General features: G+C 35.9%; 1 protein-coding gene across 1 annotated transcript; it reads left to right on the top strand.

Moving 5' to 3' along the window:
• The first annotated feature begins 1,761 nt into the window (after positions 1–1,761).
• LOC130943223 (phospholipase A1-Ibeta2, chloroplastic-like) lies at positions 1,762–3,589 on the top strand. Its single transcript, XM_057871063.1, has one exon. The coding sequence runs from the start codon at positions 1,871–1,873 to the stop codon at positions 3,542–3,544; it is 1,674 nt and encodes a 557-aa protein (XP_057727046.1). The 5' UTR covers positions 1,762–1,870; the 3' UTR covers positions 3,545–3,589.
• The last annotated feature ends 21,141 nt before the right edge of the window (positions 3,590–24,730 follow it).

The raw sequence follows: 24,730 nt of genomic DNA, 5'->3' as shown, positions 1-24,730 counted from the left end.
TGCACATGTACGATCATTTTTGTAAGTCTTCACCTAATAGCATTGTAGAGATTTGTTGTATGATAAATGAACCAACCACGGACACTCATCATCCATGCATCCCACCCTCACTCTTTCCTTGTCATTCTTAATCCACTTAAGCTTCTTACCCTCAGCAATGAATGATTCTTTCACAACTTCCTTAAATCTCTCTATGGTGGCAAACCTGGTCCCTAATTCAAACCTCCCCTCTCCAAAAATATAATCATCATCGAACTCAGGAAATTTATGCTTGCTGGATTCATCATCTGATGATATAGAGGTATGTACATCCTCAGATTCATAATTATATATGGGTCATCATCATCATCTTGAACTTCACTCATATAGAACCTAATATTTTGGTCTCTATTGGGTTGTGGGTCTATGTTGGGTTGTGGGTCTTTATTGGGCTTCACATTAGGACCAGACCCAACATTAGTTCTGTCCTTCTACTCATTGGGCCCAGTCCTAGCCTGATGCCCTTGAGTAATATTAGATGCATTTATCGAGCTTGATGGTGTTCGAACCTGGGAAGAACTACTCTCCCAACTTGGAGGAAAGGTAGAAGAAGTGCAAATCAGAGATCATCTTAAAAAGACAACGAATATAAGGGCTAACCTAGCAGGAGGTCTGAAAGCACAACTCATGGACCTTATACGAAGAAATTTCAACCTCTTTGTGTGGAAAGCCTTTGATATGCCTAGTATAGATCTTGACTTGATGTCTCATAAGCTCGTTGTATACCTAAGTTCCTGACTTTATGAAAGTTCAGACTCAAATAGGGGCACTGTTCATACCTTGGTCCAAAAAGATAATGCCAAACCCATTAAGTATAAAGGCCCACCAAGAGCCTCCACTTACCCGACCTCTTAAGAGGTCGGACACGACCAAAGTCCAATTTTGCTTATCCAAATAAGTAAGTGCCTCTCCAAATCTCTCATACTATCTCTATCTCCGCTAAAAGATAAATCCTAACAAACTCCTAAAATAAAGGGAACGGTTATCCACCAACAAAAGTGAAACTATTCTAAAAGGTGGTTATTCATTCTACTATAAATACACTGATATTCCTCAGATATATTCACGTTCTAATTTACTAAAAAACATGCTTAAATACCTTCCTAACTTAAGCATCGGAGTCTCTTGCAGATATCACCCCCACATCCTTAAAAGGAATTCGGACGGCGACACCTCAGCCTAAGAACAAGTTAGACGCTGCCTCACTGAAAATTTGAACCTCACATTTAGGTTCAAATCAACGTTTTAGATAACCTAGGAATAAAGTATATATTTTAAAAATAAAAATATTAGAAACCAGCACTTTTAGTATAAAAAATAAAGGAGTTAACTAATATTAATTAAAAAAAGGAAAAAAACAAATAGAATATTGATCGCCTACAAATACAAGAGAAGGTATTTCATAAAAAGAGTGTCATTTTCTTTAGGAAAAAAAAATACACTATGCTCATAAAAATAAGGTACCTAACAAAATAAAATAGGAATACAAATCACATGGAATAGATTTTTTAGTAGTTAGTAGAGAAGAAACTCAACCCGAGACACGGCTGGTTTCATTTTCATATTAGTTACTTTTTTGTTCTCTTTCTTGTCATTGGATCTTCCTCCCAAGTCATCACACGCTTAAATCCACCAACGAAAATACTTGGTTGATTCCGTAATATACGACCACAACCAATGGCAAAAACTTAAACCCCTCGATTTTAAATAGAACACCCCTTACTCCATTCCACATTCTTAGTTGGCTCAAAGTGTGGAATCACTTTCTCCCTCTCCCTCCAATCCGCCCCTCACCTGTTCAAAACTCATTGCCCTCTTTCCTGTTACGAAAATGATGCAGGTGATCAGTTCTACTATTCCGGCACACAATCTTCACATGTTCCAAGCAAGGCGGGCTAGCTTTAGGTGCCATCTTTCTCCCTTGAACCCCGACAACAACAACGGTAAGCTGACGTCATCGCCTTCTTCTTGTTCCACGTCAGCACCCAAGAAGGCACTAACCTCCACCACCGACTCAACTCGCTTGCACCTTGCTAACCTCGACAGGCTCCTCCACAAGGACTCGCCGCCACCACCATTGACACAACTCGCTAACCAACAACAAGAACAGCAGAACGGCGTCAAGGAAAGGGAGCAAACCACTACTGAGAAGAGGGGGAAGAGTGTTTTGGAAGGTCTCAACTTGGCGAGGTTGTGGCCTGACATGAAGGCCACGGAGGAGATGTCGCCACGCCACCTCAAACGCCTTCAGCGGATGCTGTCCAAGACGGCGGAGTACTCGCCGCGGAACGCCCTCGGAAGCCGGTGGAGGGAGTACCACGGCAGCAACGACTGGAAGGGGATGTTAGATCCCCTTGATGAGAATCTCCGCCGCGAGGTGGTCCGATACGGCGAGTTCATCCAAGCGGCGTACCATTCCTTCCACTCCAATCCCGCCATGTCGGAAGAGGGACCCCCGTCTCATCGCCACGTTGCACTTCCCGACAGGTACTACAGGGTCACCAAGAGTCTGTATGCCACGTCATCGATTAACATGCCAAAATGGATTGATGATGTGGCACCAGATCTTGGATGGATGACCCAGAGATCCAGTTGGATTGGGTACGTTGCAGTTTGCGATGACAAAAGGGAGATTGCAAGGATGGGCAGGAGGGACATAGTTATCTCCCTCCGTGGAACCGCGACGTGTCTTGAATGGGCTGAGAACATGCGGGCACAATTGAATGACATGCCCGAGGAGGGCCAAGGAAAGCCCAAGGTGGAGTGTGGGTTCTTGAGTTTGTTCAAGACAGAAGGAACTCACGTGCCAAGCCTGGCAGAGTCCGTGATCGAAGAAGTGAAGCGACTCATGGAAATGTACGAAGGAGAAACATTGAGCATAACCATCACCGGCCATAGTTTGGGTGCGGCATTGGCTTTATTAGTGGCTAATGAGATAACTACTCGTGTCCCTGAAGTGCCTTCTGTGGCAGTTTTTTCTTTTGGTGGGCCTAAAGTTGGTAACAAGGCCTTTGGTGACAAAATCACTGCCCAAGGAGTTAAAGTTCTAAGAATTGTGAATTCCCAAGATGTAATCACTAGAGTACCCGGCATGTTTGTAAGCGAAGAGCTTGAGCAAACGATAAGGAACTCTAAAATTGGCGGTGTCCTTGACATGTTTGATGACAACACGCCCCTCGCTTACTCCCATGTGGGAGCCGAGCTGCGAGTTGACACCAAGATGTCGCCGTTTTTGAAGCCGGACGCTGACATGGCCTGTTGTCATGACTTGGAAGCATACCTTCATTTGGTGGATGGGTTTTTGGCTTCTAATTGTCCCTTTAGGGCGAATGCTAAAAGAAGCTTGGCAAGGTTAATGCAAGATCAAAGTGCTAATGTAAAGAAATTGTATATTAGTAAGGCTAAAGCCTTGAGTTTGAATCTTGAAAGACAAGGATCCTTCTCCATGTCACTTGAGAGGCAAGGATCGTTCTCAATGTCTGGTTGTTTGCCTAGCCCATCATAAATGAAAGTCAGATTGTAAATACATATATGGGAACACATTGGTAAATATATCATGTATTTCATGTTGATATATAAGCTAGTTTATAATGATACATAATGGGCCATACTCAATTGCCATATACAAGTTTTAGAACTCATGATGACTTAAGCTAAGGGCTAAGGCCCTCACACTTATTGAATAACTTTCAAGGGCTATAATCCCCTTTTCAGAGTGTTCAGACCCTAGGCTGTTGTGCACCGTACCAATTATTCATGGCACCAAAATAATGACCCTACCAAAAGATCCAAAAGTTGATAAATGGTGGTGCAAAATTAGGTAAAGACAGATGGATTAAAGATGATGGGGATTTGGGAAAATTCAATTCATATCTTCCACCTGGTCGAAATGAAAAAGAGGATAGAAGGAGATGGAAACACACAAGGATAAATTTTTTTCTGCAGCATCAATCTATAAAGAGAGTATCTAGATTTAGAAGGGATGAGTTTGGCTTGGAGAATGGAGATGAAGAAGGTGTCAGTTGCGAGAAAAATTGTTGAGTGGTGAAAAGAGACTTGATAAGCATCCCAATTCACTGAGGAGAATTAATGAGCTAAAATATTATAATTGAAAATTTTATTTTGTATAGAAGAGAGGATAACAGATGTGTAAATTGTCTGACTATTGAGTTAGATTTTGATATTTTGTTTTGAAATTTCTCTTTTTCAGAGTTAGTAAAACTCTTTTATTTAAAACAGGGGCTATCTTATTTGTATCTACTACTCTTTAATTTGTTTTTTGTCTGAAGTTTTTTAGCCCTATTTCAATACCAAAAACAATTAGATAAAGACAAATGTAAAATTGATAAAAAAAAACAATAAGTATTTTTGTCTCTTTAAATAAATATTTTAAATTTAAGTCGTGATAATGAAAAAATAGTTTTTAGAATAATTATAAACTGCTCAATTATCAAAATATGGCACTGTTTGAATTAGGATATAGAAATTGGAATTCTGTTCTAAAAAAATTTTAAAAATAAGATAAAAAAAATTGGACCATTCAGTTTTAATTTCTCCTATAATTTAAAAAAATATAAAAAATTATAATGTTAAGAGTGTATCACTCATCTTATTTTTATAAAAAAAAAAGTCAGCCAGATTTATTACCATATACTTAAAATAACTAAAAAGAATTCCAATGAGCACTGGTCAGTGGTCACCCTCTAACAAAGGCCACAGTTCTAACATTTATTTCCTCATTTATTGGAGACACATTACTCGCACTGTGAAGTATTATTTTTGTTCCCTACTTCCCTTCATCCCCCAGCATATATGAAACATGCCTAACTAAAAAATGGAAAAATAAAATCCTGATGTAAATAGCAAGACATAGATGAGAAAGGTATACCCCCGAACTACTTTTGATTTAAGAAGTGTTCTTATACCCTTCTGATATCATACTTTCTTTCACTAGTAGCGGAGAAGCTTCTTCTTTACTATGATTCCAGAGCTGTTACACCCTCCAATTCTTGGGTCTTACCATTATGAATTAACTAAATGTCCTCTGTTATATTTGAGTATAGGGTACATAAAACTTGAAAGTGACTTTTTTTTAAAAAAATATTTTTAAGAGATAATGAGTGCAGAAGTTACCATGCATTATTTATTAATATAGTTTGTTTTAACATAAATGTATTTTTTTTAAGTACTAATAATACATATAAGTTAGATTCATTGTATATTTTTACTTTCTTATCAAAATAACTAGCGAATTACATATTTATTGGCTTTCTTTTCATTCACTTTTTTAATTTTTCTTTTTCTTTAATTTTAATTTATTATTATTTTTTTGGGATGGGGGTTGGGAAAACAATTTGTTTAAAGAATCCAAGAATGAAAAGGTAAAAACAGAAAAGAGATATAAAGAGACGTGCTTAGCATGTTCAGTTTTTTGCTATGTTTAAATTTTCCTGTGTGTAATTCTAATTAGACATCTAACATGTTTTTTTTAGAATAAATTTGGTAGTTGTAATAAAGATGCTCTTGAAATAAGTGGATGGAGACACCGACACACTGACATGATGATGTTCTATGGAGTTGTTTCTATAACACATGATTTTCATGTTTTTCTACCCCGTTATAATTCTTTACAGAAACTAACACAAGTGTGTTTGATTTAGTGTTTGAAACATTAAACATATGTTTAGTCTTTTTAAAAATTTTATTTTTTATTTGGTCATTTTTTTCTAAATGTAAAAGTAATTTTATAGTTTAATCCACATTTAAGTGAGCCAAAAAATTTTAATTTTTACATTCAGTTTTTATCATTAAATCATTAATTGAAAAAATTTATTATCTATCTAATAATTCTGTGTTCTTCATTGTTTATATAATAAATTTTATTATTTTTATAATTTTTTAATATAATCCCATATTTTTATGAATTTTTTATTATTTTTTCATATGATTTTTTTATCCCTCTTTTTTTTATGGAGTTTTAATTTTTTTATTTTTTATTTAAAAGAAAAATTAAGTAAAAAACTAATATAAAAATAATATTAAAATCATAAGTATTGAAAATATAGCTAAAAAAATACTGAGAATACTTCAAAAAAATATTATAATTTATTTTAATATCTAAAATAAAATGATAAGATAATATAAAATAATTATTTAAATTTGTGTTTTTCATTAATTTTTTATCTAAAAATAATTTTAAATAATATAATTCAAACAACATTTAGTTTACTACAATCCATTTTAATATAAAATTTATCAAATATAAATTACACTAATACCAATGGATTAACCATAAAAAACGTCCCCGAATTATTCTGACGATAACAAAAATACCCTAAACCTTTGTTATCGACAAAATACTCTTAAATAGTTTAAAAACGTGCCAAAACTGCACAATCATGAAAAGAGTGATGAAAACGTGGCAAACGGAGTAGTATGTGTGGCAAACAAAAAAGCTAATGTGGCCTGTTATTTTTATCTCACATTTTCTTTCATAGTCCCGCACTCACTAACTCACCTTCTAACCCACTTACCATCTACAGCGGGGTGAACCACCACTGTCGGAGCTCCATCCGCTTTCCTATTTTCTACTTCTCTCCTTGTCTTACTTAACTCATGCTCACTATCCATATCTTCTTCTCTCACTTCTTCTCTGATAAACCCCATTTGTAGGGTTTATCTTGTGCTTGATTTAAGGGATTTTACGACCTTTTACCCACATTTATCCATTGAAATAGCATGGTTTTATAACTTCTCCTTTAATTGTGCTTAAGAGTGAAAACATACTTTTTAGGTCTTAAAATAAATAAATTTAATTCACCTTGATTCCATTAGATGCCTTTATATGTTTGTTAAGTGATTTAAGGTTTAGGAGGCACTCTCACTCGCTCTCCCTCTCTCAACAACGCCAAAACATCGAAGTTGATGAAGATGCAACCATGCACCGCATGCATTCCAAAGCCTTACCAAAAATTGTGTCGAGAATCCACTTTTTTACGGATTTTTCTCCCCAGCCAATGGTCCTCGCTCACGCAGCTTTTCCTTGGTAGCAGGAACTAGCATTGCTCCTCCTTGACTAGTTGTCACTCGTACAAATTCTCTCTTGTCAGTGGTCCTCTCTCGCACTACTCCTTTCTTGTCAATGGTCCACCACTGCTTCGGCTTTCTACCGGAGTCTTGATTGTTTTAGTTGTTCTTCTTGTGAAACTTTTTTATTTAGGTTATTGAAGATTACTTATTAATGCTATTATTGTTAATGAATTATGGTTTTAATGAAAATTAGATTTTTTTTTTCTTTTTAATTTGGATCTGTTTCAATTGATAAAGTTCAATTTGGTTTTGGAAAGAAAATTCAGTTGAAAAAAAGAGAGAATAGTAGATCTAAAGATTTGTTCCGATGCTTATTATCTCCTTCTATTCTTTTGGATATCTGAAAATTAGTCTAATTTGGGTCTCCTTTTTTCTGCATTGTGATTTTGGAGAGGACAATAGGTATTGATGGTGAGGAGTTGAGAGAAGAAAATCGAGTGAGAGAGAGTGAGAGGAAGTTAGAAAAGAAGAAAGGGAGAGATAGAGAGGGGGATGGAGCTACGACAGTGGTGGTTCGCCCGTGGCTCTATCACGATGGACAGAGGTGCTAGTGACTTACTAAGTTAGAGGGTGGGTAAGTGAGAGGAGGTATGAGAGAAGAAAAGAGGGTGATTTTCGTTTGCCACATACGCCACTCTATTTGCCACATCATACCAAAATGTTAACAAACCGCCTCTGTTTATATGGATGTGCAGTTTTGGTGTGTTTTTAAAATGTTTAAAGGTAATTTTGTCGATAACAAAAGTTGCAGGCATTTTCGTCAGCGTTAAAATAATTCAAAGACATTTTTAGTGGTTAACCCTAATACCAACTCACTTTTAATAAAAATCAAATTTACAAATCAATTTTATGTAAACTTTCGTTCACAAACTTCAATCCAAAGACACACATTTCAGTTATATACAAGTTTTGAGAAGCGAATTATACCAGCCAGAACTACATTAATAGATAACTGATTATCAAATCAGTTTGATTTAGGACAAAAGAGTGTTTTAAATAAATTAATTAATAACTGAAAAATATGTTAAAGAATCGATATATTATTAATGAATCGATTTGATATTTTAGCAATTTAAGAAACAATGGGCTACACATCCAAGTAATTTTTCATCCAAGTCCATTCAAGCAGGCCCATAACCAAAAAATCCAATCTCATTAAATAAACGTGTATTACATGCATCGAAACCCCTCCCCCCTGCCCCCCAAAACGTTACCAATTCATCCGCGCCTTGAATATGAAATAACATTCCTTCTTCACACTCGAAACTGCTACTGGAGAATTTCAAATCTCTCTCAAAATCTCTCAAACCACGTTCGTAACTACTGCTACTGAAGAATTGAGTGAAGCTTTCGAAAGGAAGAAGAAAAAACAAACAAAAAAACAACACAGACTCCACAAGGTATGAGAAAAACTATTCTTATCATGTTTATTTAATTTCTCGTAAATCTCACGTTTCTCCTAGTTCAATTTTAGGTTTAGTGAATTGAGTTAGTTTGTTTAGTAGATCGACTTATTCTGATTCTATTTTTTTCCCGTATTTAGGGCATACGAATGGGAAATGTGTTGTTATTTTCTTTCTCTGATATATAATTCGGTTTATCACTTACTTTAATTGATTTCATTTGCATGCATAAATATTTTTTCTGATTTAATGTTTATCACGTTTTATTTAAATATGAATAGAAATCGATTTATTAGAGTTGGTGATTTACACTCACTTGATTGTTAAGTGCTCACTTGAGTTCATTTGTATGCAGAAATGATTTGAAATGTGATTTTCTTGTTGATTTAATGTTTATCACATTTTATTCAAACATGAATAGAAATCGATTCATTGGAGTTCACTTGATTCTTAAGTGTTCACTTGAGTTCATATGCATGCAGAGATATTTTTTTGATAATTTAATATTTATCATGTTTTATTCAAATATGAATAGAATTTAGTTCATTGGAGTTAGTGATTTACATTCACTTGATTGTTAAGTGCTCACTTGAGTTTATTTGCATGCAGAAATAATTTGAAAATTGATTTTCTTACCGATTGAATGTTTATCACCTTTTATTAAAACATAAATAGAATTCAATTTGATGCCAGGCAAAAGCAATAACAAGGGTGTTCAAGGAAATGAGTTAGCAAAAGAAAGATATTGTCAAAGAAATGAGATTCGGTGCATTGGCACATGTCCCGGAAATAAACGTCTCTCACAAGCTCTTGAGAGAATTGATTGGTTGCTATGATGACTATTATGGATACTTGGACACTCTCTATGGCAGAATATACATAACACCTACCAAGGTAGCAGATGTGCTGGGCATAAATTATGGCGGTAATATAGTCTCTACCGTGTGCTTATTTCGGTTCAGTAGTTTCTTAATTTTCGGTTTATTTGAATACAGAAAATGAAACTGGGATTTTTCTTATTTGTTGCTATTAAAATATTGTAGAGGATCATTTTCCTGAAAAAATTGAGTATAGCAAACTCAGTAAGGAAAACAAGCAGATAATTGAAAGCTTCAAAGGTGCTACATTGGCATCTTCGACAAAATCTGTTCTTAATATGAGTTTTGAAGGGGAGGAAAATCAGAAGAAATTTAAGAGGACTTTTGTTGTCTTTGTCCAGAAGTGCTTCTTGCTGCCGACGACAGTAAGCACGACCTCCCCAATCCATAAGCTGCTTGCTCTTTATGTGGACAACATCTGACAATGGGATTGGGCAACTCATGTGCTGAGCTTCTTGACGAAGGGTATCGAAGCCCGAAGAAAAGAAAAGAAACAGTCCGTTGACGGCTACGTCTTTGTTTTGATGATAATATATTTCCATGAATCCAAGTTCCCTCAGCTAGACGCGCATGACGCTCCCAGGCCACCGTGGGTGGCCTACTGGACACAGAGTAATCTGCTCGACCGGATTGCTAAGGAAGCAACTGATACCATGGTAAATTAAACAAAAATTTCCCTTGAAAATTCGATTCAAATGCTTCTAAGATACACTGCTAACTTACATTTGTGTTTTAGGGACTTGTATACAGAGCAGAATCAAAGGGGAGAAATACAGCAGAAATGTCAAAAACAATTTTTTTTGAAGGGAAAAAAGAAGAAAAAGGAGAAGATAGAAAAAAAGAAAATTGTTGTTCTGGCTTCGTCTTCGAAAGAAGACAGTTTTTCTGAATCTGAATCTGAGTATACTTCTCACTATCCCTTGTTGAAAACCATCTATTTATTTAAATTTTTATCTTGTTATTTTAACAAAATATTTTGTATATATCATAGAGAAGAAGAAGAAATTGAGCAAACGCTGCCAAGGAAAAGAAAACAACCAGATAGTGTGGTGAAAAAACAAAGCAAAATAAAGAAGCTTGTTCTAGCAGATTCGTAAAGCACAAGTGAATCTGAAAACCAGTAAGTTTGGAAAATGATTATTTTTGGTTCATTGTTGTGTTTGCATGATGTTCATTTGGTTTAGTTTTGCTTGTATTTGCTGAAAATTGTTCATGTGTGCTTGTTAAGTTAATTACAGCTCTGATATTTGTCTCCGGTATAAATTCAATGTATTTTTCTTGATGATTTACTTTATTTTACCATATATTTATTTAATTAATTAAATTTTGATCTTGTTATTTTAACAAAACTTTTTGTGTGTGTTGCAGAAAAGAAAAAGAAATCAAGAAAACGTTGCCACAGAAAAGAAAACAACCACAGAGGGTGGCAAGAAAATAAACCAAAATAAGGAAATTTGTTTTGACGGATTTAGAAAGCAAAACTGAATCTGAAAAGGAGTAAGTTTCTGAAATGATTATTTTCGATTCATTGATACTTTAATTTTCGATTCATTGATACTTATTGTATGAATTTTCAGAAGTGAACAAGTAGAGGACATGACTACTGCAAAAAGAAAAGAAATGTTGGAGATGATAAAAAAAAGATCAAAGAGAAAAAATGATGGAGCTTAAAAAATAAATGTTACTCCGAATGATTGTCACTCAACAGATGCGCGAAATGATTTATCGCACACGTAAGATACAGCTTCTTATATAAAGTTCTTTTTGTTTGTTTGTTAGCTTTTCCTAAAACCTCATGTAATTTCTCTGGATTTACTAAATAATTTTTTTTCTTAGACTGCTGACTATAAATTTGGGTAGCGAACCTCTGTTAAAAACTCATACGAGCTCGATGCCATTTGTAAATGCACTGGCCAATACCAGGTAAATTCGGTTCATTTCTAGGTTTAATTGAGGTTCATTGGATTCTAAAAATAAATTTGATGTGCTTTTAATCCTCTGCTTTTTAATCTTAGTTGATGATTTTAATTTGGTATCTTTTTTATTAGGAAAAATACCCCGAAAACCCTAGTCAGAGTTATTAGAAGAAAGAAACTGAATAAAAAACAGAGTATAGAAACTCTAACTATGTAAGTTGAAATATTTGTGTTGGTCTTTTAGACTTAGGTAATAAGTTTTGTTTAGTTAATCACACGGGATTTGTGTTTAATTGTCAATAGAACTAGACCTGATCGTTAACTACAAATCACTGCTGTTGGAGTAGAAACTCATTCTCAACCTCTCGATATGTGAGTTTTTCAATGTGCAGCTTTCGGTTTCTCAGTACCTATTCTAGTAATTCAATATTAACTTCTTCCTTGTTTATCTTTCTTAGAGCTCCTATTGTGGTGTCTCTTCCAAGTTCTCTTGTGGAAGAGATAATAAAAGAGCAAAACATCTTCAACTATATCCCTTTGGAGAGTCAAATAGAAGAAGCTTCTGTTAATGACTAAGTACCACTTAAAATTCTTTTTATTAGTTTTAATAGTATAGGATAATAATTTTGGGTTGTCATTGAATTCTTTTCTATTTAATGCAGCAACTTTCCAGAAGATCAACAACAACGGTGCAAAAAAGCTTCGGTGGCAAGGCAATCGAAAGAAGAAGCACATCTTGATATGTAAGTTTTACTGCTTGTTCAAATCTGGGTAATTTTGATTCATTACATGGTTTATTTGAGGTTTATTTGAATCCAGAAATCAATTCCATGTGTTCTTTATTGGACTCGCTGCTATTTGTTATAGCTGCCCTTCGGAACCAGAAAATCAGGCCAACAAAGAATCTTTACCAAGGCAAACGGAGCCAGAACCTCTGTTGAATGTGTAAGTTTTAATTAATATCATTTTTATTAGCTTTTATGTTATATCATATGCTTTTTCATTATTACTTAAAATTTTCCTCTATTGTATTCCAGTGCTGTTCCTCCTTGAAAATGAAAAGATGATGCACCTTTCTTCAGCCTTGAGATAAGTCTCCCAACATCTCAACCAACTCCCTCGGTCTCTCAACCGATAGTAACGCAACTTGACATACTGGCGGATGTGGTGATGCATGCTGGGATGACAGCAACATTGAAATTTGCTGAGGAAACAAGTATCGGGCCGAGCTTGACCACAACTGCAGGGTATAAAACTCTTGAGATAGAAAAAGAAATCACGGAGGAGCTGAGAGGAAAAGTATTATCATTGGATGACACATTTAAAGAAAACCAAAGATACTACCAATGAATATGACACCATATTCATGTTGGACTATGAAGGACATTTGGATAGGATTAGACAATAGTTTATACCTCTAATCCCTGGACAAGATGTAGAAAACACGATAAATTCTTTACCTATTACGTTAACTTTAATGATTTTTCTAAAACCTTTGTACCATATATCTAATGAATTTTCCTCCTATAGGTGGTCAATGCGATGTGTATGCTTCTGAATGACAGAAAATGTCACTGGTTTGAGAAGGAAATATACTGTGATGACTTGCATCATCTACCCTTCTTTCTTGCATAAAGAGGACCATAAAAGAGCATAAATCTCATTTGATCATTGCAATTCGTGCATTATTTGATGAATATTATGGTACATTACTTTGAGATGAGTTGTGCTGAATTTCAGGTGAAAAAGACATCAAAAAGGGGAAGAAAACAACAAAAATAAGCTATGCGTGTGAAGCGGGCGTGCCACTTAGAGCGAGAACCACAAAAATGAACTAGCGTGCCACGCCAGGAGCTGGGCGTGGCACGCCAGTACTAAATTCCAGAGGAGGATTCTCAAGCATTCACATGGGCGTTGCACGCCAGGAACTTGGCGTGGCACGCTAGTACAAAGTTCCAGAGAGCAACAATGGAGGACACTAAAGGGGCGTGGCACACCAGGTTGGGCGTGGCACGCCTAAACCATCACCTTCTATAGGCGTGCCACTTGGTATCGAAGGCGTGGCACGCCAGCATCAAAAAGTCACTTAGGCGTGCCACTTAAGGACAAAATCCCAGAGAGGGGGCTGAAGGCCAATGAAGTCTGGGCGTGCCACTTGAGGTCGAAGGCGTGGCACGCAAGGCTCTCAATCTCACTTAGGCGTGCCACTTGAGCGACCAGGCATGGCACGCCAATGCACAAAGAGGCCAAAGCAAGGGCTGGGCGTGCCACTTGGTATCGAAGGCGTGGCACGCCAGTCCAAGAATCTCACTATGGCGTGCCACTTGAGTACTGGGTGTGGCACGCCAGCTACTGGAACCAAGGCAAGATCATGGGCGTGGCACGCCAGCCTCTAGACGTGGCACGCTGGTACAAGTTTCCAGAAGAGGATGAAGGAGGCCAAACACATGGGCGTGCCACTTGGCGTCGAGGGTGTGGCACGCCATCCACTATTCCTCACTTGGGTGTGCCACTTGAACCCCAGGCGTGGCACGCCAGTGTCATTTAGGAAGCAAAAGCCATTGGGGCATGCCACTTGAGTTCGTGGCGTGGCACGCCAAACAAAAGAATTACTAGCTTACAAAGGGCGTGGCACGCCAGACCCTGGGCGTGCCACGCCAGACCCTGGGCGTGCCACGCTAGTTCAATTTTTCAGAGAGCTTGATCAAGTGTGCAGCAAAGGCGTGGCACGCCGGACCCTGGGCGTGCCATGCTAGTTCAAGTCTCCAAAGGTAAGAAGAAGAGGAAAAAGGCTAGGGCGTGCCACTTAAGCTCGAAGGCGTGACACGCCAGGCTACATGGGTATTAAAAGACCCTGGGCGTGCCACTTGAGCTCGAAGGCGTGGCACGCCAGGGATGTTATTGAATAGGAGCGTGCCACTTAAGGGACCGAGCGTGGCACACCAAGCCAAAATTGGAGGAGCACGTGGCACGCCACTGAAGCGCCAGCCACACGCCAGCTGGGAAGTCATGCTTATTGAGTTTCTTTTCCCTCCAAATTGTAATTTTCCTTTTTCACTTTTGTAATTCTTTTATTTTGAGAGCTATGAGTAGTATAAATACCCCCAAGAAGTACTGAAAATGGGGTTAAGCAGTTAGAGAGCTAAGTTTTAGATCTACTTTTACACTTTATCATCTTCTTTACTTTTTGAGTACTTTCCTTTGAGCTATGAGTAACTAAATTCCCTCTCATTGAGAGAGGGAGCTCTGTTATACTTGATGGATTGATGATAGTGAAATTCTTCTTCTCTTCATCTTCTCTTTGATTTGCTAGAAGGAATTTCGTTTTCTATGCTTAGTGTTCAATTATCTTGGAAAAGAGATTGAATGCAAAAATGGGTTTCATGGGAACCTTGGAAAAAGAAACATGAAACCATGCTTGAAATCCCTTCTCACACTTGAGTAGGATCTGGGTTTTGGTGTTTGGATATGGTGACATATAATCCTCCCTCTACTTGGACCTATGATGATGTGTGGTATAATCAGGGGCCAAGCATATCTCTCTTCATGAATAATTAGACCAAGGAATTGGCTATTGATTAAGATCTGAGAGATTGAGTCACCAAGGGATTGGAGCTCAATCAATCATGATTGCCAAGAGGTCAATGAGTTGCATGATTGAAGGGAATATAAACTGGAATTGATCCAAAGAGACAACATCTCCTGATCTCAATGAATTTTCCCATTCTCATCTACCACTTTCTTTATAGCTTGCTTTTACATTCTGCAATTTCCCATTCCCATTTATAATTAAGTCATTTATGATTCTGCACTTTACAATTCTGCCATTTATAATTCCACAATTACCATCTATCTGTCCCGCTTGACTAATTCATCAATTAATCAAAACTGCTCAAATTTACCAATCTTTGTGGATACGATCCCACTCCACTGTGGGTTATTACTTGACGATAATTTTGGTGCGCTTGCCAAAAGAGTGGATTCATAATAAAAAATTTTATGTGGGTGAATTGGGTTAGGTTTACATCATACTGCTGCTAAGTATTCCTTAAGAAATGAATTGAAATGTGTTTTCTTGCTGATTGAATGTGTATGACTGCTAGAATATAATGTTGGGACTCTAAGGCGAGAAGTACATTGATCCAAAAACTAACAAGACATCTCAGATCAATTACTACACGGACTTCCTCCCTTTTCTTGACAGAAGAAAATTGGTATCACATCAATTTGTAAGTTGTGATTTCTAAAACTTCTTTAATAATTCTGTGGTTTGCTATCATTTAGACTGAAATACTCTAATATTTTCCCAAACTTCAGTTGTTTTCCCCAGTTTGCAATGGAAAGTATTGGTGGTTGTGGATTGCCAATGTCAGAAAGAAGGCATTCTATGTGCTTTACCCTATGAAGAAAAAGAAAATTGAAATACCTCAATCAAGAATTACTCTGAACAAATTTGTTGTAAGTTATTTAAATAATACATATTTGTGTGAGCTTTGATTTTCTTCAATTATTACTGAATTAAAATACAATTTTTTATCCTTTTCAGGGATTATTAGTATCCCAGATGAGGATTTATGCTGGGACAGAACTATTGATGGAGGACGGAGAGTGAGTTGAAGCACAATATATCTCAATAAGCAGACAACGAACAAGGTAAAAAAACTTTCTTTGCTATAGTGCTATTCTAAATATGTTTTGTTTTATTGTGTCTCCTATTAATCATATTTTACTTATTTCTTTCTTAGTTAAGATTGCAGGATATACCTGATAAAATGGCTGGAAACAATTGAATCTGAAAACATCAAAAAGGGAAAGTATAAATATAAAAACTAGAAACAAGTAAGTAATTTTCAAATTAATAATATTTGATTCATTTCTTATTTGAGTTGGGTTCAAATTAAGTAATTTTTTCAATTGAATTGTAGGGAGAAATTGATGCCTTTAGGTGGGAGTATGGTCCAACAATTCTGTTGCACAAGATCAATAAATTGAGAAACCAAATTATTTAAGATTCTGAAGCCATAAGACTCCCCAAGTCATCTGCTGCTCTCTCAAGCCCTTTTTGTAAATTCATATATGGGGATATAGACAGTAAATAGGTTATAGTTTCAAACATAATTTGTTTAACTCCTTGTAAAAAAAATAAACACTTCTTCTTTAATATATATTTGTGAATATTAATGTAAATGTTAATTGAAATCTAATGTTAATGAATATATGTGAATGTTAATGAAAATCTAATGTTAATGTATATATCTGTTGGAACTGTCTGGGCTGCTGTTTTTTTTCTAGGTTCAAAGTGAATGGATTCAGGGTATTTATGGAACATCAAGATCCCAAAAAAACACAAATGAACCAAAAATAATTCACTAGATGAACTGGAAAAGTGTATATATCTATTCAATTTCAGAAACACTTAAACTCTTTGAGATAACAAAAAAGTGACTATTTAGTAAAGAATAACATCAATCAGAAATTAACCCTCATATAACTTCAATGAACCAAATTTCTTTCATACATGAATGAAAATTATGTTAATAAAACTAAAACTCCTATAATCCTCTCTGGGATAATTTATATCATGTGCATCGTAAAGGCTGGAACTTGACTGAATCATTGATCCACCATCTAAAAGGCTCAACTGCAAAAGACAAAATAAATCATATGCAAAATGTACAAACAAATTTCTCCTAATTGAAAGCAAATCAATGTTACCTCACTTGGAGCTGGCTTTTTCTTTTTCTTTGTTGCGTTTGCGATCTTTTTTTTCATGTTTGATCCCAGTCTGTTCTTAGGACGGCCTCTTATTCTAACACGTGGCGGGCTTTGGAGGTTGTCCACATTGCTCAATGTTGCTTCTTTATGAGATAACAAAATTTTTTCCTTTCTTTTTCGCTTGATATTCTTGCATCTCAGCCAGGACATTGTTAAAATCCCTTTACAGAATTTCGGTCAGCTCCTCAAATTGTGACGTAAATTCTCAAATATTGTGTGATCGAAATACCAAATTGTCGAATCTCTTGCATCTTGGCTCCAATTGAGGTTCGTCTTGGCTTCTCTTTATATGTGTGTGCCTCCTCTTTATGTTCTAACTCCAGCGTTCCAATATATATTTTGGTGGCACTTTATCTACTCGCTCAAAGCTTAAGGCACTCAGAGAATAACGGCATAGTATGCCCCTTCACTCAAACAACAAGCACTGGCACTTTACTTTGTGTGATACTGCATCGTATATAACAACAAACTTGTTGAATGTTGAGTTAAAAACATGCTCTATAACTTTGTATGCCATAAAACATATAGTGGAATGCATTGATTTTGTAATGCAATTCACCTTTTCTCTGAATGGTGCTTGAACTTCTCGTAAGTATACACGTGCTAAAATTGAGCCTCTATTGGTGATTTTGTTGCACACGGCATCACGGTGTGAAAATATGCAACATCAAATTCTCTTTCTCTTTGCTTTCTGCTTCCTAGGCAATTATCATATTGCTTTACAAATTGAATCAAGGAGCTATTGCGTGTGATAAATGTAACACCCCGTTGCCCTCAATCTTACCTCTAGCCGTAAAGCAAAAGATAACAAAGTGCCACGACAGTTCTAAAGCTTATAATATGTAATATATATCCAAGAATTTATATAACTAGAAGCTCGATGAAGGAGTAAAGCTCAAAGTCGCATAAAGCAGAACTACAATACGCGAAACATTCACACAAGATACTAAACGTGTAGGTACAAATAGAACAAGACATAATACATATAAAACCTTGTAGATAGCTCAAGGATACACAAGGTAATAATTAAATTAAACAAGATATATATGTAATTATGATATACCAAAAAGAGGATTAGTCACAGCTTGCGAAGTTTAGGCCGGCTAGTCAAACTGAAATACAAAAGAGTTTTGGAAGTTTAAAAATAGCTTATACAATTTATCTCTCAAATCAAGCCTCTAAGGCCACAAAGTCTAAAACAGAAGGGGTGAGCGGAAAGTACTATAACAAAAGTAAAGTGAAATAAAGCATAAGGAATATCATACTCCGCCCTGTCACCATATCCACAAACTCACCGTGGTGGGTTGCAACCTGCATTTAAAAAATAATAACAACATATGGTATGAGAACCGGAGGTTCTCAGTATGGTAACAGTGTCCAATATATAAGATGTAAGATTCCTGAACGCCAAAAGCAATCCTAGAACTTCACATCGATACAGATATTCAAGTTTAACATAAACAAATAACTTAAACCATAAACATGGTATTATATCTTAAGGTATTTCTAACTAACATAGCACCGTTGTCCCACAGCTTTTGCCAACCTAACCTCCATGCGATCCTATCGCCACCGCCTACCGAACCTCCTCAATCCCAACAGAAAACACAGGTAATGTAGACAAGTAAAGCACAAGTAATATACATATACAACAAGTACACAAATAGCAAGCAGACATGTGATTCATTTAGGCATAACTGAAGTTAAGCAAAGCAAATAAGCATATAGAATATGCATATGATGAATGCTTGTCCTATTGGCTTGTGATATCACTTGTCGATCCATAAATGCCAACCCGACACATCCTTTCGAATGTAGCCTTCCTTGCCATGTCAGAGATACAAGCTCTGCACACTCATGCAGTCAGAGATATAGGTTCTGCACACTCATGCAGCAGGGAGTCTGCCACGCCAGAGATATAGGCGCTGCACACTCATGCAGCAAAAAAGGTTATGCAAGCGGGATACAACCCCAACCCTCACATCTCAACGTAGGCGGGAGACTACCTCGACCTCTACACCGGCACTGCTACCTTGACAAGCGAGAGACTGCCATAGCCCTTGCCCGAGGTGCATAACGACTTGCCAAACATAACAATTCAGTAACACAGCATAGTTTATTAACCAATATTAGTATACCTCAAGTTCATCAATCTCAAATCAATCGCAACTCATTCTCAAGTTCCTAATCCCTCATAACCATCACCGGTTTCCAATTTCTCAAATTATTATCAACTATCATCACCTCTTAAGTTCTCTAAATCATCACCAATATAATACTCTACCCGCTCAACCACAACTTCAGAAATCTAAATCTCCGTCTTCTAAACTCATATAGAAATTCATCTATTTAAGTCTCTAACTCATCTTTAATAATTTTAGAACCTAAGTACTAGATAATACTCTTAAACAACATTTAGAGAAAGTTTGGAAAGTTAGAGAACCCTTAAAAATGAAGAAAAATCATATTTCAGCAAAACAAGGTCTATGCGTACGCATACTTAAAATTTTGCCCATCTCGCGTACGCATACAAGAGTTCACGTACGCATACGTGCCAAACAAAATGGCACGCTCGCGTATAGAGGGTTTGTGTACGCATACTCCTCCAGACTTGCAGAATTTTGTAAAGTTGCAGAAATCAGTTTTAAACACCAAACTTTAAACGTTCATAACTTTCTCTACAGAAATCTATTTTCATCAAACTTTATATCAATTTAAAGATCTTTTAATGAACTTTAATTTAAGACAAATTTCAATAAATTTTGAAAATTGAGACTTAAGTTATATCCATCAAAGTTTACCAAAAACTGGTTTTGACAAAAAATTTGCTAAGTTCTCAAAACTTTCAAAATTCACAACCAAACCAAACCAAAACATACCCAATCCATCACAAAATACTACCACACACTACACTTTACCATTCCATTGTACTTTGATCACTTCCATACTTAATTCACTCAACCCTTCCTCCATAATTCAACACAAATCTAAAATTCCAATTCAATACTTCCATACAAATAATTCACACAATCTAATTCCTAATATACACCCTTCCTCAATTTACAACATCATCACATCACAATCATTATATCACAAGTATCATCCACACAATCAATATTCATTTCATCATCTATATTCATTACCCAACATCAATAATTCCCATTAAAATTCATCAAAATCATCATACATCATCAATCCAATAAATTTCAACAACCAATACAATCCTATCATAAGGTCCACTAGCCTAACTGTCCAGAAATATTACATATTACATAAAAAAATTAAAATCATACCTTGGCTGATTCCCACGCAACTCAAAATACCAAGCAAAGCCACCAAGCTCGATCCAAAGCCTCAAACCAACTCTAACAAACACCAAAACTCAATCTAACATCATACAACATACAAACATCAAACTTAGGGTTTACAAAAATAACTAAACACAAGGGTTTAGTGAGACCTTACCTTACCTAACGATATTAGAGGAAAAACTCAACGATATTCCAATGCTAGATCACCCCTAAACAACAAAAACACAAAGAAACTCAAAAATCCAAAGCCATTTTTTAGTTTTGGACTAAGGCAGAAAACTGGAGCTAGAGAAAGAGTTTTTTACTAACAAAACTTATTTATAAATGATGGGTTCGGCAAGAACGACTCGTGGCTACAAACGGCTCGTCAATCGGAGCTCCGTAGCTCAAGTTATGGGCAAAAGAAGGAGGAGATGAATAGTAGCAACTCTCTTCTTCCTCTCTTCTCTCACCAGCGCTCCTTTCTTGGTTTAGGGCTAGAAATGAGCTGAAATGCTCATTAGTTGTGTTTATATATGTTGGGCTTGGACCCAACTTGGGCCCAGTCCAACCCGTTAGCTTTTAGGTCCGTTTGGCCCACTTTGGGCCAAAACCTTTAAGATTAGTGTCCGGTTTTTTATTCCAAATTATTTTTGTCCTTTCAAAACAATAAATTCAATCTTTTAAAATTTTATTTTTCAAAATACGCGGTATTGGATAGACTAGAGCCGGTACTGCCGGCTTAAGCTCCAGTACGCATTTTTACAAAAACTTTCCGCAAAAGATACATTTTCCCACTCAGAAAAATCTATTGAATTTAAATTTTACCTTTTTATTTTCAAATTATCATTTCTATATTTTCGAACCTATTTCGGGCAGTTAAAATTATTATTTTATTAAAGCGTTTATTCCGGTTTTTACAATAAACTTCTTTAAAAAAATATGCATGTTCTCGCTCCTTTGTGTGCTTCTCATCTCGACCCAAAAGTGGTGATCCAGATAAATTGAAATCCATAAATATTGATCTTCAAAAAGCTCTGCAAAATGAACCGAAATTAGACATGCAAATGAAACGAAAGTTATACTCATTTTCACCAAAAAAAAAGTAACAACATCAAATAATTCGAATTAAATCTCGGTTACCTAAAAGCCACTTATTGCCTCCAACACCATACTTTGTGACAAAATCATTCGAATTTCTGTTGAATGCGTCTTTTATAAACGAGTTCCAAACAACGTGACTCATCTCTTGTTCGATTTCTTCGTGTTACTTGTAGCCATTTAATTTGCTTGGGATCTTCTTCATGATATGCCAAATGCACCACTGGTGAATTGTTGTTGGCATACAGGTCTCAATAGCCCTTTGCATTGATGTGCATTGATCGGTAAGAATTCCTTTTGGTGCCTTCCCTCCCATGTAACAAAGCTAACATTCAAATAACCATTTGAATGATTGGATGTCCTCATTTTTCATCAAAGCGCATCCGAGAAGTGTCGATTAATCGTGGTGATTCACGCCCACAAAAGAATAAAAAACCAGATTGTACCTACAAAAATAGACACTCACAACAGTTATGAACCAAAATGTGTTTGCTCTATGAACCGAAAATTATATCGCAGTAAACCAAATACTTGTTTGTATTGTAAGTGGTATCAAATGAAACAACATCTCTAAAATACTCGTATGCAGCTCTGCTTTTTGCATCAGCCCAAAATGCATTTTTGATGGAGTGAGCAGCTTCAAGGTTAAACTCGAAAAAGAAATTGTGATTCTTCTCTTTCATTCTTAATAAGTACTTTGCCGAATTCTTTAGCATCATCTTGTTCGGAAACATTACGTACTTTTCTTGTAATGTAATTCCTCACATCTGTTTTTATAAAACTTAATTTGCGGTGACTGTCTGTTGTTAGTACAAATGACTGATATATTTTACTCAGTCTGATTCCGGCTTTGTCATTATTTTCAATGGTACGACACACAAACATGCTTAGCTCCCTGTGTTGTTTAAGCATCTCTGCTCGATCTGGACAACAAGGGTGTGAACGATTCAGAACAACTTTAGAAATTATCCAAAGACCAACATCCTTCAATCTATGTACATAAATCCTGGTTGGGCAGTTTATTCCAGCTGAAGAATTTGTCTTCAGAGTTTGAGATATCTTGGATTTCTACTTCCCCTCTCTACTACATGTAATTAGTTGATTCTTAATATCATCTCCCTTCCGAGTGGTGTTCCTTATTTTCATAGAAAAATTAGCAAGTTTGTAGTGATCTTTGTAGAACTTTCTAGCTTCTTCCAATGTCTTGAAAGTCATCCCAACATTTGGGATAAATTGTTCATTCACAACACACTTGGACTGTAAAATGAACCGAAAATATTGCCATAACATGTGCCTTCTTTAATAACCAATGAACCGAAACATGTGCATTCTGTAAATTCAGAAACTCCTGCATTCTACTCATTATCACTTTATTCAATTGCATTCCATTACCATTCAATTCAAAATTATTGAAGAATGAACCAAAAATATTATCAAAGCAAAACAGTTGTATAATATTAAATGAATCAAAAATTGTCCATTCTATAAATTCAAATTCAGAAACACCTGCGTCTAGAATGAACAGAAAACATTATCAAAATGAAACCAATGTGCAATACCAAATGAATAGAAAATTGTGTTCATAAACAACTGGATTTAGCGATTGCATTCCATTCCATTTTAATTCAAAATTGAATAATGCAAACCCCGTCCACTTGATTCGATTCAGAAGAATAATCCAAATCGCTCACATTCAATTGATTTAAAGTTGAATCATTCATTGTTTTGATACGGTATTGAAATCTGAAAACAAAGAAAAAATCTGAAATCTGAAAATGAAGAACATAAATGCAATGCAGATTGAAGAAGAAAAGTAGAGAAATCAGAGCAGAGAAGAACGACAAGAGCTTTACGTTGAGGAAGAGAAGCTCTACGTTGAGGAAGAAGAAGCTCTACGTTGAGGAAGAAGCTTTACGTTAAAAACTGGGGGCGTCCAAAAATAACTTGGTTGACTTGGTTAGGGAAATTACATGGATGTAGAGCATTATTATTGAATATATAGGCATGTTTGTAGGTACAATTTAAGATTTTGCATACTAAGTCAGACAAATAAGGTCGGACACATAGGGAGAGTAAATTTGAACTCTGAAGTGGGCTTTAATCATTTTGGACCTGGCTTTAGTCATTTGGACTTGGCTTTGAGTTGTAGGCTAGGGTATGAATACGAGTCATAACATTCTTTTGCTTAACGGTGACGTACATAGTTATCATCTAATTGACAATTAATCTGACCAAATTATTAAGTCATCGGATCAATAGTTCAACGAATTAGTTATTAGTCAAAATGCTTAATCCGATAATAATAAAAAAAATAAATAATAACAATAAATAAATATATTTATAATTTAGTATAATATAATATACATAATACTATATTATAAAATTATAATATAATATTATTATTCAATGACAATTAAATTATATTAATTGTTATTTTTATATAATATATGCTTTTGTCGGCACTTAATATAATAATTTTTTTTAGGGTTTTATTCTTTTCTGAAATGTTTGCGTTTTTTTTTTTTTTTTGGTTGGGCTTTTATTTTATTGAGGTGTATTAGCCTTTAGGCTTTATCTACACCGAAATAGTAAAATACATTACCAAACCCCTCAGTCACTCGCCGCGCATTTCTCATCTCACTTCCCAAATTCACTAATCACTACCCCGCCGGCCCCTCATCAGCACTTGCACCATCTATGGACCCAAATGATGCATTTACAGCAAGCCTATTCAAGCTACACCTATAGACTGTCCTCCCTCCTCCTCTTTCCAAATCCTCGACTACATCGTTTCTCCACTTGCAATCCCCTTTTTCATTGTCCTTCCCATCGGCCTAGAGGCCCGACCTTGGAGGCCTCAAGGAGCTTTTCCAGGCGTACGATAGCATACTACATGGCGGCGAAGATGGCAGAGTTAGGGTTTCCAACGAGGACTCTGGTTTGAAACCCCTATTATTACACATTTTTGAATTCATGTTTAGTGCCCTGTTGGGTCAGTCAATTGGTCGAACCTTTCGACCAATCCGAGTTTGATAACTATGCTGTTGTGCATGCGAGTCATAACAAGAATACACCCAATAGACAAAGAAGCAAAATAAAGTTTTAAAAAAAATACCCATTTACCTCTGCACTTTATGCCCTTACAAAGATACAATTCTGGATACAAGCAAACAAAATTTACGTTCCAAAGAAACAGTAGCAATCAATATACGTGAAGGTGTATGCATAATGTAAAATGA

Source organism: Arachis stenosperma, chromosome 1 (genome assembly GCF_014773155.1).
Source record: "Arachis stenosperma cultivar V10309 chromosome 1, arast.V10309.gnm1.PFL2, whole genome shotgun sequence".
Classification (NCBI taxonomy): Eukaryota; Viridiplantae; Streptophyta; class Magnoliopsida; order Fabales; family Fabaceae; genus Arachis; species Arachis stenosperma.
The sequence above is the reverse complement of the archived record's forward strand: the minus strand, read 5'-3'. Positions and strand labels throughout refer to the sequence as shown.

Bases quoted from the DNA above. Each gene is read 5' to 3' on its own strand.
- LOC130943223 (XM_057871063.1), top strand. From the start codon at position 1,871: ATGATGCAGGTGATCAGTTCTACTATTCCGGCACACAATCTTCACATG.